Source organism: Pygoscelis adeliae, unplaced genomic scaffold, assembly GCF_000699105.1.
Source record: "Pygoscelis adeliae isolate BGI_AS28 unplaced genomic scaffold, ASM69910v1 Scaffold207, whole genome shotgun sequence".
Lineage (NCBI taxonomy): Eukaryota > Metazoa > Chordata > Aves > Sphenisciformes > Spheniscidae > Pygoscelis > Pygoscelis adeliae.
In genome coordinates this window covers 1090132-1106100 of record NW_008825160.1, presented here as the reverse complement: position 1 = coordinate 1106100, position 15969 = coordinate 1090132, and the positions used below count along the sequence as shown (strand labels likewise).

At 40.5% G+C, this 15969-nt stretch overlaps 1 protein-coding gene across 1 annotated transcript in view; it reads right to left on the bottom strand.

The window, feature by feature from the left end:
- Positions 1 to 15969, bottom strand: part of MKLN1 (muskelin 1, intracellular mediator containing kelch motifs) — an 86267-nt gene that overhangs the window by 27107 nt on the left and 43191 nt on the right. The window contains exons 10-11 of the mRNA XM_009328695.1: positions 3050 to 3262; positions 1001 to 1222 (exon numbers count right to left, since the gene is read on the bottom strand). Of these exons, the coding sequence (XP_009326970.1) occupies positions 1001 to 1222; positions 3050 to 3262 (435 nt within the window). The remainder of the gene's footprint in view (positions 1 to 1000; positions 1223 to 3049; positions 3263 to 15969) is intronic.

Sequence of the window (15969 nt, the reverse complement as noted above, 5' to 3'; positions counted from 1 at the left end):
CTCAGTAAATAGTTCAGACTGGTCAGTTTTCAATTGGTGGTATCAGTACACACCTGAATGCCACAGTATTAATTTTAATTCTCTTTCCCCCCACCCTCAAGTCAGAGTCTAATGTCAGTGAAAATCTACAAACTCCACTTACTACCACTAAGAAGCTGCCATGTAAATTCAGTGCAGAACTGCCACCGCACCACACCTACCCATGCAAGAGTCCCTAGTTGATACTAATCCCCTCTGTACTGTGCTATTCCACTGAAAACACCTACGTGGAAAGCTAGTCCAGAACACGCGTGACACTAGCCATCCTCCCTTTACCACCCTCACCCTGCAGCTCCCATGTTCTGCACTTAAGCAGACGTGGTTGATGAGCACAACTGGAAAGGCAATGGAAGGTGTTTTTTTTAATACCCAATACTAAATAAAACGCTACACACACCCCGGCCCCCCATCCCTCTGCCTTTCCATCAGTCTCTGGATGAAGTGCCCGTAATGCCATCTGTGCCCAACTGTTAACAGCTGCTGAAGACAAGCAGCAGCTGGGCGCTCAGCACAGAGGAATACGAGGCCTGTGCATCTCAATACACACCCAGTAAGCCCCTGCACTAGCCAAGTTTACCATTTCAGTAACCACAGAGGGTATTTCCTAGATCAGAAGCTTCTAAGATGCTCTCTACCAACTCTAAAAGAAAAACTCTCTTTAGATCAAATTGTAACATGGCCTCTGGGTCTACTTATCATTATTTGATTAAAATCAACTATTTAAAATTCACCTTGCTTTTTACTTGAAATTTTATTCAGTTGAAGTCATGAAAGCTCCAAGACTTGAATTAATACCACCTGCACTTACCAAAGCAGCATCAAAACATCAGCGAACATAAAATTGAGTGAGACAACACACCACTTCGGAGATTAAAGAGCCTCAAACTTGCAAGAAAAATCAAAATCAGATGTTCTCCTTTAAGTCAGGCATCATGAATCAAAGTACGGTGCAGATACTTACAGAATGAAACAACATACAGTGTCCTATTCGGGATTGGATATCCTCAGGTCCAGCATTACAGGAATCCTCTCTCAAAAGTTTCCACGTCTGACATTGGCAGTCAAAAGCAAACAATCCACTGAACTGCGGTTCACTGGCTCTGCTGTCATCAACACTGCCGTTGCAGGTCAGAATTCTGCCTCCAAAGGTATATATCATGTGTTTTTCAGAATCCATACACATCTGTAAGAATGAGAGAAGGAGTTTTAAGCCAGCACATTAAGACTTGAACATGCTAAGATTTAAGATTAAACATCCCTCCCCTGCAAGTGATACCTAGTAAGACAGTGCTCTGCACATCTCCTGAACCTCTAATGAACAGAAACGAATACATGTGTCTTCACGGTTGGCAGGTATTAATCTCAGAAAACAGTCCTTTCTTTAAAATCTGAGTCTAATTTTAACTTGCTTATTTAATAAGAAAAAAAAAAAAAGAGCCTACATGTACCCTTCACCATGTAAAAAACTTGCCTCTAGCTGCTGATTTTAGGAAAAACATTTTAGAGTTTTTCCACCAGGATCCGTAGCCAATTCTGTCAAAGTTAACAGAATATCACCTTTGACAATGGCTATGCAAGGGAAAAATTCAAGATCACTGCTAATTTACTGACCGCCACTCAAGCAATCCAAAACCAGCCTGTGATTTGTTACTCGGATTCCATCCCAAGCATATATTTACTGTTATCCCCATTACTTCAACATAAAGCAGGGCCACAACCTGGCCAGTGATTTTTGATGAGGCTGCAGCAGAAATATGTTTATCCCCAAAGCCTCAATTCAGGTTATGGCACAAGAGATGCATCGCAGTACAAATCAAAACTCCCTGACTCCAGGTGATGTTTTCAGACACAGTGCAACGCAGAGGGTTACAAAACACCGGAGGGGAAAAAAAACAGACAAGATTACAGTAAGATAGAGATGCTGCTCAGCAAAGCCTACACAAAACACTTCTAGTGTAGCACATTTTTGTGAAGGTTAAACAAAAACCGCTATCGCAGTAGGTACTGAGGGAGAGAAGAGAAAGCTACAGATTGGTAAAGAATTCAGGGAGGACATTCTTTCCTAAGAGACAGCAGGGGAAAAAAGAAACAATTTCAGAAGCGGGCAAACAAGGTACCCAGAGTAGCCTTGCCAGCTGACAATTTACTTTTGCCTTTTCCCCAACACCTGGGAGACTGGTATTCGTTATTAATAGAACAGAAAGACTGACTGGCTTTTGTTCTGCAGACAACATGTATCTTTAATTTTCGGTATCAGCAGAAACACATATTGTGCTGGCAAACAACAACTTTAGTTACAAAACAGCTAGTACCAATAAAAGCAGTTCTTGGGCTGCTTTAAAAATGAGTGCTGATGTGCTGTTTCTTGGCCACACTTTATAAAAAGCAATTAAGAACAAAATACCTTTTTCAAGTACACAAAAGCCATTAAACACACAACATACATTAAAAAGCATTCCGTTTGAACACATGGACAGGTGCGGCTTTTTAAAAGATTAGTAGCCACTCCTCTAAGGTGTTTCAATCTCTACAAAGCAAGCACATTCTGCAATTTTTAAGAGAACCAATTTTGAAAGAATCCTGATCCTGTTGGCCTCATTTCAGCAGCTTGTTTATAGTGTTCTTCTGAAGGTACCATACACAGCTTTGCAAGTTGTTCCCCAACACCCTCTGAGTAGGCAGATCTGCAAACCCAGCTCAACAAGACTGATTAAAAACAGATGAACTGTGCTTTGAGCTTTAATAAAATGTGTTTTAATAAAATGAATCCATTTGCAAAGCTTTTTATGATTCTTCTGGCTCGATTTGATTAGAATACCAGTAGTCAGTGGCATTAGATAAAAACGCTGTTAGAATTTAACTGAGCGCAGATCACAGCCTTCCTCATCACCGCTATGTTACCTAGTACAGCACTTCTGCGTCACAGGAGTGTGTACCACGACAGGAGGCTACGACCAAAATTGATTTGCAAACATTGAGAACTTGCACTAAGAGTATCAGTGTAGCTGACCTGATGATCAAACACCAGCTTTGGACCTCCATCCGCTGCAGTGTCTTCACTTAGTAACATCCATGTGTTTGTGTCAATGTCATAGCGATAGAAGTCACTTTTCAGAGATTTGCTGTTCCTCACGGAGGAATCCAGATAGCGTCCCAGTGTGTAGATCTGCCTTCGTTGAATGTCAATGCACATCTTGTGACAAGATCTGGCGCTAGGACCACTCTAATAAAGAAAATTACCACAAAAACAAAGAGAACAATACATTTAATATTGCTCCACGTAGGTCATTGCACACTCACTAAAGACGAGTAAGTACTATCAGCAACTGGAAATCCTTTGAGAATTCGAGAAAATGTGCCTATAATTGGACAAATACAGGATTAATATAGAAATAGCTATATAACAGGACATTCCATGACTTCTTTGTCCTTTAAAAAGTCACCAGCAAAAACCTTAACATATTTTTTACAACAAACTTATGACTTGAAGCCTTTTCATAAGATTCCTGAGAAAACAGACTGTTTCCTCCAGAACTGATTCTGAGGCATGTGAAAGCTACTTGATCTTTTAAAATAACAGAAGTTGATGCACATGAGAGGCAAATTAAGATGTCACAGGCTATAAATAACTACACAGGAAGATTAAGAAGTGCTCTATTACAAGAGCCTCTGTTTTATTGATAGGCTGTTTTCTAACAGATCATAACCAGACACTCCCACAAGCAATCGTATCCCGTAATGGGTCTTTGAAGGTAACAAAAGCACTCCCTTGTCCTTCACAAATAGATATGGCCATTCCAGTCTCCAGCTACAAGAAAGTTTCCCACGGTAAGCAAAACTGCCGTGGGTTATGATCTTCAAGAGAAACACAGAGGGCCCCTGTCAAATTATTACGTGCTTATGCATCCAGGAGTCCTCACTTAAATCATAGAGTAATTTATTCAATGACATTACTACGATGCTATGCGGTACTGGGCAGTATACTTTCTGCTTCCCAAATCCAATTTTGAGAGCTTTCGTACACTCTCATCTTGAAACAAGAGTGATATTCCTGTACTCCAAAATTCTAGAAATCAAGATGTGCAAAGCCTTATTTGCAAAAGATCAGACAAAAGAAAAAAAACTGGCATCATGCTTATAGATAAATTATATAGTTTATTTGGCCTTAGTTTGTATAATTTTGGCACTTTATAAATGAGGATGCCAGAACAAGGCTGGCTAGCTAACTTTGAGAGTCTGGAAACCAATATGAAAACTGGCAAGATTTCAAGTGATAAAAAAAGGTAAGATGTACAGAAGACTGACGTATGAAAGAAAAAACCCTATTCAAATCTAGTGAAAAATAAAGATTATACAATTAGGCAAAGATGTAACAAATCACCATTTATTAGAAGCCTTACAGTTAAAGAAAAGTAGTCATGCCACACCAATTAATCAGCACAATATTTGCTCCATGTGCTATCAAATACCACCTTTACAGAAAACAAGTCTTCCTAATTGTACCATTTCATCTAACAAATTATACTGAAATTATTACTGAAACTTAAAATACACTGATGGAATACATTTCACTAAGCTGGATAAAATATGAAAGAAAACATTACATTTTTGTAGTCAAAACTTTACTACTCATGTTATAGAATTCAGTTTCTTGATTAAAGAACAGTTACAGGAAACTTTACAGTAACTCAAACGACAATCTGAAGAGGTGAACCAAATCGTTCATATTTTGTAAATATGAAGCATTGTGTCAGCAACGATTACAGCTTCAAGGATTAGTTACTCCATGGTAATTAAGATAATTTTCCTTTCTGAAAAAAATACTGATAGAAGTGAAACATTAGCATAAAATCCTGAAATGCAGCAAAAGTTCATGCATTGCCTTTGGTCACACGGAAGAAGCTGACAGAGACGACGGCAACATAATTTATCTTCTTCCTAGAAAATACAAATCAGCATCTTCCAAAGGACCCTGTTCCAAACGGAAAGGGTAGTTTCTTTGCGTGAAAAGTACCAACTTGAGTATTCACAAAGGTTGCCCCTGATTCATAAGAAAGTAACCCCAGTAGACAAAAATCGATCTCTAGTTGGGCAGCTGGGACACTTAAGGATATGCCACTGTTCCCCTGCCAAAGAGCATGTATTTGCCTTGGCACAGCCGCCAGGTAGATGAAACATTAAGATCTACCTGTGCTTTCTGACTCTGCCCTCTTTGTCAGGTCATTGCAGTTTTTCAATTGAACCTGCTGATTTAAGAGTCTTCCCCCACTTTCCCACCTCTATATGCTCTATGGGCTAAAGTAAATCCTACTAAATTCGCTCAAATAACATCTTTGGCACTTTCAGGAATAAATCTCCAATTACCAATTTCCAGACCTGCCCTGCCTTGAAGAAAAGCCGCATCTTCAACTGAAATTCGTCTAAGTACAGACATGAGTAAGACACTTAGCACCTACAATACCAGTTTCAAGCCATTGGAATCAACAGCACAGATACTACACTGGCTAAGTATACAACATACAAATTTCAACTCCTAAGACTACGTTAAAAGGAGAAAAGCATTCGGGAAGAAGAAATCTTCATTCTTGAGTTATGTATTGGTCACATCTCACACAGTATTATCTGCCTTTTTAAGGAGCAACTAAAGGTTTTAAGTTTGACCATTTCATCTATACAGGCACAGAAACTTCATCACCTCAAGTTCACTTAAGAACTTTAATTTCACCAACTTGCAGAACCTGCCATAGCATGAACTAACTCTTGTAATAAAGAAAATTTCATCCAATTCATAATCTTTTCTCAAAGAAAACTGGAGTTATTCCTGCATATCACTTACAAGATCACATCGAACCTGCCAAAAGTTTCCAATTTAGTCTATGTGTTTACCAATGAGTAAATAACTCCATTAAACAGTGTTACACATTGGTTTGACATTTGAGGTAGAAGAGGGGAAAGGCCTAAATCTGTGTTCACTTGAGGGCTACTCAATTTGACTACAGAAGTCCTTGTAGTATGTACATACTTCAAAGGGGGGCACAAAGTCCATTTACAAAGACAGATATGGGCAGACACTGAAAATGAATAAAACACTTCAAGGCACATGTGGTTAAGTGAATCAAGGGCGCGTGGGCGGTTGCGAATGTTCATCCAAAGATGTGTACTCCATGCAGTTACAATAGCAAGCCTGTTGTTCAGACAAAGAACACACTGCCACAACTTGTCATGGAGAAAATGACCCACCAAATTCAAACAGGAGTTTGTTGATTCCAGAAGCATTCAAAGAACTTGACCTCTTATAAGCAACAAGTAAGAAGAGTTGACCATAATAGACATGACTCTTTTTAACCTACAGTTGAAGAGATCAAGTATGGTTAGAGAACAGGAGAACAACCTTTTGTCCCCTCCTGCTAGGATATAGGCTGCTTGATGATCCATGAGTTAGCTTCCTAAGGTGAGTGGATTTCACTAGAGATCTCTATACAGTTACTCAAATCTGGGCCTTATCACCAAAGATAAACTGCAGACATACAAAAAGTATCTATTGTATTTGCTACTCCTCTAAACATACTAACTGCCATTCCCAAACATGTCTGCAGCTAATAAAGAGTTTTACCTGCACAGTGATAACCACAAGAGAAGATGAAACAAGCCCAAGCCTTCTTGAGTAGAGCAGAAGGCAAATAACAGTTTGACCAGTTTGCATTCATCATCTCCTGTGAGTTATCTGAACTCATAACAAATCAGTGCAAGACTTCTCATTAAGTATTTGTTCTTTAGATCTAGTTTCATTGAACTGTCCTCAAAGTTGTTAGCATGCGAGATCTACATCTTTGCAGACGAAGCTTCAAGAACTGATTGACTGATTTAGTAGAGGTATTACTTCCTAAACAGAGCGCATCTTAGTTAAAACAGACTCTAGTAAGTCACATCCAGCAACCGCCCAAACAATCTGAACAAACATCAGCTTTGGGGACTCTTTCCAATTCTCATCAGGAAGCTCCTGGCACGCACACTGCAGAAACCACACGTGAAAGAAGCTTGTGACTAGGCTAAGATCTTATTCAGATGGCAAGCAATGTGTTACACTGCTCTGGCCAGTCCCTCTGCTTATGCCAAGGCTGCAATGGCAATAGTAAAGCATTAGCATATCACATTTCTAACCTACAGGACACCAAACAATACCAAAGATTACTAAGCATGGGTGCTGCTTAGTTTCCGTGGAACTCAATAAGTGCCCACACGGAGCTAAGACTAACCTGAACAAAATGGCTCTCTGCCACCCAGCACCACCATACAATTAGCACAGCATAATAACGGCTAAGACAGATTAAACAGCATGTGCCATGGCCCCGTTTTAAAGCGGTACAAAACACCAATCTTCTATGCTCTACTTCAATATCCTTCCTCAAGCAGGTTGGTCTTGATCGCAACTCCTCAGGTCTCTAAAATACAGATAAATGCCCTGACGAGGGTGGGATGGTGGGGAAAGGACGAGAGTATGTATAGCTAGGAGTATCTAAGACAGGCTTTCAAGCCTTTAAGCGCCCAGGAGCAACCAAGGCCAAATAGGATTTTTTTGGTTCCGTCAGTGCTACACGAAATTCAATTGTGCAACGCCAAGTGAATACACAGTATACTTTATGAAAAGCCTTCTCAACATGCTAAGCCACTTTATAAAATCTAATTAGAGCTTTCTTCATTTAACTTGCAAATGCTGAAAGCAATTATCCCACTTAAGGACTAACTTACAAAACGTTTTCAAAAAGCAACACAACAGCACCGAGAGACAACACTGCCTCCTTAGAATAATTGATTTGTTCCTATACAGGAGAGAAAGGATTGGGACTCAACTCCTTAGGGTAGGGTCTGCTCAAGTAAGTATTTATGCCAGAATCAGCATGCATCATCTTAGCAACAGCATCCTGGCATGCTCCGCTAAGGCACAAACATGATAGCTTTCATTTTTTGTTCTGTTTCTAAATAAGCATCCTACAAACCCGCTTTAATGCGAAAAGGACTGCGGGAAGCCAGTTCCACTCTCCATCCCACCCCCCAAACAAAAACTGGGGGAGCTTGGCTTCTTTTGGTTATCATAATCTTTTGCAAATAAAGGGTTTTCAGTTGCAAGAAAATCTGTTTTATTCAGACTGATCCAGATGAAAAACCTCAGGAGCAAGCCTGGGCCCTGTTCAAGAGTCAGGGAAATAAAAACAAAGAACAGCTGACTAATTCTCCCTTCTTGGTGCTGTAAAAGACTGAGTGGAATGTGAACACTGCCTCCAGTATAAAGTTCAAAAATAAGCGTCATGAGGTAAATGCTCTTGTCCTAAAGCAAACTAGGACGAGGACATAAAAAGACACAAACAACCTACTTTGTTTCCAGTTCTGAGAGCAGGCTGTCATGCAACAAATAGTCCCTCCTGCCTACACACAACTGCAGAGATTAATTGCTCTCATTTCCCAGTTTCAGAGTATAATTTGTTTCCTCCTCCACCCACCCCCCCAAAAAAGGGAAAGTTGTCCAGAGTCTTAAAAATGAAAGGAAATGCATATTATTCTTGGCGTTCATTCGAGTCTATATGCTTTAAGATAAGAGCTTGTTAGTGTTTTATCAATGCCAGTCTTCAGCTAATGCGTACTTCCAAAATGTTTAATCTAAGCTGTAGCTCAAAACAGCTTGCTTTACTCTAGACGAGTACCCAATTCAGAAAGAGAAACAACTACAGCCATACACAAAATAAAACACTTTCATCCCATACAAGTTGCTCACTGAAGGCATTTTAAGTTTCTCATAACCTAGGGGTGCCAGAAACCTAACAAAAGAATTGAATCTATTGTTTTTTACGGTAGCATAGGGCATTTGTATTGCCCACCAGCCCACAACGCAAAGCAAAATGAGCAGAGGCTGGTGTATTGCTTCTAACATATAACCCATACAATCACGGACCACGTGGCAGGAGCGCCAAGCCACGAGAGGGAGCAGGGTCTTGCACATTCAGTCACACAACAGGAGTATCACGACAGCGCCCGTGGCCAGAGCAGCCCAGCACAGGCACACAGCTAGGGGTGTGCGCCGTCTACAAGGGTTTCTTAAGCGTGCAAGACCTTCCCATAAATGCATATCCCAACTACTTTTTCCTACTCTGTATGACGGCAGAAATCAGTGCCACACGTGTCATTTGATGTCAAAGACTTGACAGCTCTAGCACTAGACTTAAAAACCTTTGAATGTCACAAGGGGTAGACGCAGCAAAGGATTAAACTGGGATCTCAAATGTTTCTAGGAGCACAAGAGGTGAGTCCAGCTCCAAAAAGCGTATTCCGGATGCTGAATGTACACTCCGTTCACACAATTACTCTGCAAGTCTGCCTTAAGTAACAGCTTAAAGCAGCATATGAAGCTAACAGTTACAGTAGGTCAGCAGCCACACATCTCCACTCCAAGATATTCTTGCCACTATTTATGGAAGATAACAGATATTCCAACTTACTGTTACAGCTGCTGTACCAGTTATTAAGAATATTCTTTGAGAGTATGCAGGTTAAATACGTTCTGCCAATAAATATTTTTGGGAAGCCTATTAAATAGATCAGAACTGGCTAAGAATGATGACGCTTAGAACTCCCCAGGACCAGTACTGGAAAGCCATGGCTCTACACAATTTTTCACAAAAAAGTTAACGTCTTACGACACTTATTAGGTTCGGATATCAAAAAGTTTCTGACAAATATTTGCAAATAACTGACTACTACTAAGTCTAGCCACAGCTAAGACAAGGAAGACATCCTTCGGTCAGGCAGTTGACATACTATTTGACCTAGGGCTAATCTGCTTAGAAGTACCCTCCTATAGCAATACAACTAAATAGATTTAGTTGCAAAGTCCTTTCTGGGCATCTGACTCAGACGTGATGGAGCAGATTAAAGTCAGAGGCAGTTTTTAGCACACAGTTTTGATTCATCTGTTTAAGGTGGGAAAACAAAAAAATTAAACAGGATGAAGCTTTTTTCCCTTCCTAAAAGCATGCACACATTTGGGATAGTCCCAATTTCTCACTGTTGATACTCCATGGCCTCAAGCTGAGCCTTCCCTAAAAAGACTTTCCCTGCTTAGACTAGATGTAAAAAATAAATGGCCCGGTGTTCTATTTTTGAAAGACGGTTCACTGAGCTTGTAAGTCAAACGATTAAGCTCAGAGATCATACAACATGATCCTTATGATAGCAGTGGACCGGATTTGACGACCCATGAGGGACCCATCCCTTCCAGTCCTACATCAGACTTTACTCAGACTGTTTGCTCCATCCATAAGGGATCAGTGCAGGTTCATCACAGCACAGATGAGCACAGACTCAGTGTAGCACATGAACGTTGCTATGAAAACAAATAGATGCTTAATGTTCTACTCCCATGAGATTACCTGTCAAAAATTAGTCTCCCAGCAGGCCTGTTTGCGGAAACAACTAATTCCAGAGTATTTTCATGAAGGAATGAACTAGCACATGATCTATCGGCTTCTGGTGACCCTGATTAACACACCTCTGAAGAAATAAAGCGTGCCCTGTGAATTGGCTCATGAACTTTCCAAAGCATCAATATTCTGCTTTTGACAACTGCGTTGCATGAGTTTACCTACAGTGCAGAAACAACTTTGGCAACTGATGCCTGTGTTACTGCCAGTGCAGGGAGCCACATTCCTGGGTCATTTCTGAGCTATGTGCTCTCACCTGGCTTGCTCTCACACCAAGGTATGCATCATCAAGGCCTTCCAGCAACGCATAACACAGTGGACCTCATGTTGCAGTAAACCAAGGCATCCTATGATCAAGAGAATTTCTAGGCAAGCAAATGAAATAGTGGAAAGGGGAAAAAAGCTTCAAGCATGCAAACAGCGCAAAATAATTCTTTCATTTATGTGAAGCAGGTTGCCGGAACGCAGATGAAGGTCTTGTCTAGGCTTTAGTTTACAATCCAAAATTAGTCATCCAGCCTAGGTGATTCAGCTTACAAATGCAAACAAGAGAAGCACTGAAGTAATACCCAAGTACAAGACAACCTTGAAGCGAAAGGACATCAATACTGTGCTATTTCTAACAAAGGGCACAATTTACCTGCAAACCAAGCGCTACTCACACTGATGAAACGTGAATAAAACCGTAGCTTCTTAAATTTTAACAATTAAATTGTTGCTTTGGTACACATCAACTGCTCAGCTTTGCTTTCAGTAACACTGATGAAATATAACAGACGACCTACCACAGAACCAGAGCTTTCACCAGCTCCGAGAGATGGGCCCTCAGGACAACATCCCTCGTGTGCCGAATTTAACTAACCCCATTAACAATTGCAGGATGTTGAATGAGGTCATTTTTGCATGCAACATAAGTTCACGCTGTCCTCTCATTACCAGTAACAATGGCTAGTGAAGATCCAGCCAAGAGAGATTTTTCCATAGATGCAAACTATTCGGCTTAGCTACAGTCACAGTTGCAGACCAACAGGCTAGCAGGCTGAAAAAATTTAATTAGTCATTTATGGACTGTTTAGCCACAAAGATGAGGATGCAGCAAGGCTAGAATTTTTGAAGGTTTTTTTTTTTTTAATTAATTGTCCTTGAAAAGCTGGTGATAGATAAACATGAAATTGTAAGTCAAAATACTTTGACAGCCACGGGCTCTTAGATGTTTCTGAGAAAGTGAAGACAGTCTTAAACAGATGACAAAGGAGTAGTTTGCACCCAGAGGCGTTAGAAAGTCAAAAAAGTGCCTGTATAATTTTTCCCCTCCGGCTAACCCACGGCTATGAGATTGCCATCTCAGGGGTACAGATACTAAGTACAGTTTAATGCAGGCTTACTCTGTTAGCTATTACAGCAACATGGCGAGAGAAAATTATGTATCGGAACAGAACATTTTTGGCATTGAAAAAAACAGCACTGTGGAGACTGCCATGCCTTCTTTTGAACTCGGTGACAGATGAGGAAAGATGTAGCTTCTGAAATTTTTGTTTATATCACCTTTCAGCTATTCTCAGAACATAATTTAGTTATCCAGCTGCAGGAACCGCATCAGTTACCACTGGAAGTGCAGCACACAGCTAGTCTCTGCTGTGTCATAGTTTCAGAAACAAGGCATCTTCAGTTTTGCAACAATCTACACAGAGGAAAATCAGCCAAGAAACAGTGCAAGTATTTTCACTGGAGGTCTATGAAGCACCATGCTAAACCCTTCTCTTCCATATAGTAAGAAGAGTAAGCATAACGCATGGCAGCAAGCATGCATGGAAAAGCTTTTAAAGACAGAGCACTGAAAACAAAAGTACGCATGGGGCAATGCAAGGACTAGAACCCAACAGTTCCTGAATCCCGGTATCAATAAGATCTCCATCACATACGTGCCCTGGGAAACTCATGGATTAAGTCCTATTAAACACACTAAGCTCTTTCAGGTCTGAGAACTCAACATACCAATGCACTATCCATTCTGCCAGTATATGCTCTCGAGACAGTCCAGAAAGCTTAAGTCCCAATTACCTCCAAAACCCAGTGGCAGAAATACATTATTAGCAGCAAGGTCCACAAAAACTTACTACATTTTCAAGCATATAATTATCCAGACAATTTAGCTAAGGATTTGTCTGTGATACTACTTGAGAATGCTTCCCCTATGTTACCATAGTGGGATAACTGATATTTCTTTAGGGATTTCTGTATTTGTACAGCTCGAGGAGTGTTAATGTAAAATAAGTCTTTAGGTGTCTAGCTGAAAAAAGAAACTACTCTACTCCAGAGGCAAAGTTGACTGGTGTGTGAACCTACTTTCACCTTGCTGGCAAGAGAATAAGCTTTCCTCCCACCTTCTACCCCCACATACTCTCCTGTTTCTTTAAAATCCTTTTTCCCCCATCTATTCAGTGCAAAATGAGGGTTCCAGGGATTCCAGCTGGCTCTTGTCTTACAGGTGTGTATTTCTGTGTCTTTAAAACCCAAAAGGATATAAATCAGTGTTCCTTATACCAATATCTATCGCTTCACTAAATCCTTACCTGAAAATTCTGTAATACTTTACGCAGTTGAATAATGTGTCATCTTCCCTGAGATGCACTCACAGCCACCCTAGCGTGTGTCTATACTGCCTCATCTGCAATTTACAGGGAACTGGATGATGCAATAACTTCTTAATAAAGTCCTGTAAGTAAAATAAAGCTGCATTCCAGATCAGAGCAGTAAACTCATCATAAGCTAGAGCTGAAGTGGTGGTTTTTATCGGAACATAAACGCCACAAATCAACTCTGCATGATGCATTACCTCAAGGCATAAGAGTAGTTCACAAACTGCACCTTTTGCAGCTGAAGGCTTTATGATGGTTTGGAAATCCACATATAATCTGAAGACTGGCACACACAGGCTCCAGGACTGCCAAAGTTTTGCAGCCTTCAGAACACCGTGCATAATGCATTTAAGTACTCCCTTCTCTGTGAGACTGACTTCAATACCAGTGTGTGGAGGAAAGGGACCTCCACACATTGAAACATCTGGTGTTCGGAATAACTGATGTTTAGCTGGTTTTCTGCCCTTTTTTCGTGCTGGAAGCAAGAACTACAGGCACCTAGTGATGGAACTGAATAACTTAAGACCCAGAGCTGTTTTAAAATATGAATGATCTTTTCTTTAAACAAATGTCAAAGTTAAAAAAGACAAATAAACAAGGGTTAAGAGGACAGAGCTCCTTAGGCACACAAGGTAGCATAAGCAAGTAAGAAGTTACCTTTCAAAGCTGAAAATCTTTTCAGAAAAATAAAAAAAAAAACCCAAACCCCGAGGTACTCCTCCCTCTGCAGGGTCTTTTTGTTTTAGGCTGCCTATGTGGAAATTACTGGAGAAGTTAGTCAGGCATATCTGAAAGTCTCTCTCTAACATTTTGGAGAAAGAATACTGGCTAGAACACTTGAAAACCATTATGCTACTAAGCAGGGAAGAAAATAAAACATTAGCATGCGATATTTAGGATCAGCCTAGAATACTTTTCATTTGGTTCACTTCAGCATCTGCCTTCTTTGTCCCTACTTTTGTAGGCATTTACACTATTTAGGAAGTTGGCTCAGAGGTGTATCTGCAGTATCCAAGTTTCTATTGCAAGCTTTTGGGGACAGTTGCTTTCTCCCTATGTGCTTTTGTGGCACCAGGCATCTCGTACAACTGAGCGTCTGTACAACTGGAACTACTCAGAAGTAGGACATGGCAGATTCAGTATATTAGATCTCAAGTCCATAAACATCACAGTATTTGAAACAAAAAACCCTCAAGTTACTTAAACCGTCTTCCAAACTGTATCACCATCTGTGGGAAGGAGTCAATATTTGAGACTAGTACAGTTCCTACACTTAAAACAGCATAGGGTAAAAGCTTTACAGACATAAGCTTACCTATTTCTGCATCACACCCAAAAAAAAAAAATCAGTCATAGGTGTCACAAACGCTTACAAATGCATAAAATGCTTGTGTGGTAATATGACTTTGGAAGCTTTGGGTAAATTCATCCATGTCAACAAACGTGAAGAAACGCATGCAGACACCGTAGAAAATTTAACTGGAAGTACAATAGCAGATGAAATTCACCCTGGCTCTCACTATTATGAGATCTTTCTACACTTGTCAGCTTTTACTTTCAGTAACCTGGAAAAGCACTTGGTGTTAGCAGCAAACTGTCACCTTACAATACACCGATTTTCTAGATCATTTTGAACCTACTGAACAGTACGCACTTGTTGACCTACACTTTCCTTCACTGCGAGAAACGATTTATCTTCTCAACCAGTTAACCCATGACAAGACCTTCACTTCTACCTTTGGCAAGAAATGCTTAAAAAGTTTGAGAAACACAGTGTCACATAAACCTAACCCATTTACACAATTTCCACATCCTTCACAGAGCTGATGTGTGAGCAGAATTCTCCTCTAAAAAAGGTAGAATGAGGATGAGTCAACATACCACATTTACAAATATGCACTACAGAAGCTACCAATTCATGCAGTAACACTGTTTGAAGGGAGATCCTGTATCTCCTCTCACATCTCTAGGAAATACTGAAACAAGGTACAGGAATACTAGTGACATACAAAGTATGCCAACTATCACAATTCTTTATTCTCATTTATCAAATCTCCAGAGGCATCAACACCCTTCAGCATTTTGATCCTATTTAAAAATCCACCTAACCATCAATTTACACCAAGCAAAGTCCTTCCTACAGTTCACTTAAACTGTCCTCCTGTACCGAATTTCACTAAATTAGCCTTCAAAAGAGAAAGCTGCTGCTTGGAAACTAGAAATATTAGACACCAAAACATACACGTTAAGTTTCTCTATTAGTTGACACTGGCCTAGGATCAAAATGCCCAAGGAATGACAAGGTTTGTTTTTTCAAAACTATTTATTCCCAAATCCTGAAAAGATCTACTGATCTACAACCATTAATAAACCCTGAAGACAACAGCATTTGTCAGAACATTCCACTTGGTCCAGGGTAAAAACTCTTAAAGGCTAATCTTAGACTTCACATGTCTTGGCTGTGCCTCACGCCAACTGATTCGCAGAGCTGTTGCGTACTCCAGAGGGGAGACAGAAGGACAGAAATTGTGGGTACAGTTGAGAGGTCATGAGCTGCTCCATGGTGCATCTCCTTGGAAGGATGCAGGCTTGGAGGAGGACGATTTGACAAGGACTGCAGGAGCCTTGCCGGATCCATACACTGAAGGGATGGTGGGGAAGTTCTAATTCAGGTCTGTTTGTCCATCAGCAGCTGTAGCGCGTACACTGGAGGTTCAGCCCAACACTGCAAGCAGGTCCTCTATACCCCCTTTTTAAGACTGTAAGTGTTCAGCTACTCCAGCAGTGCTGTGAGCATTTTTTCCTGATGTAAAAAGGGC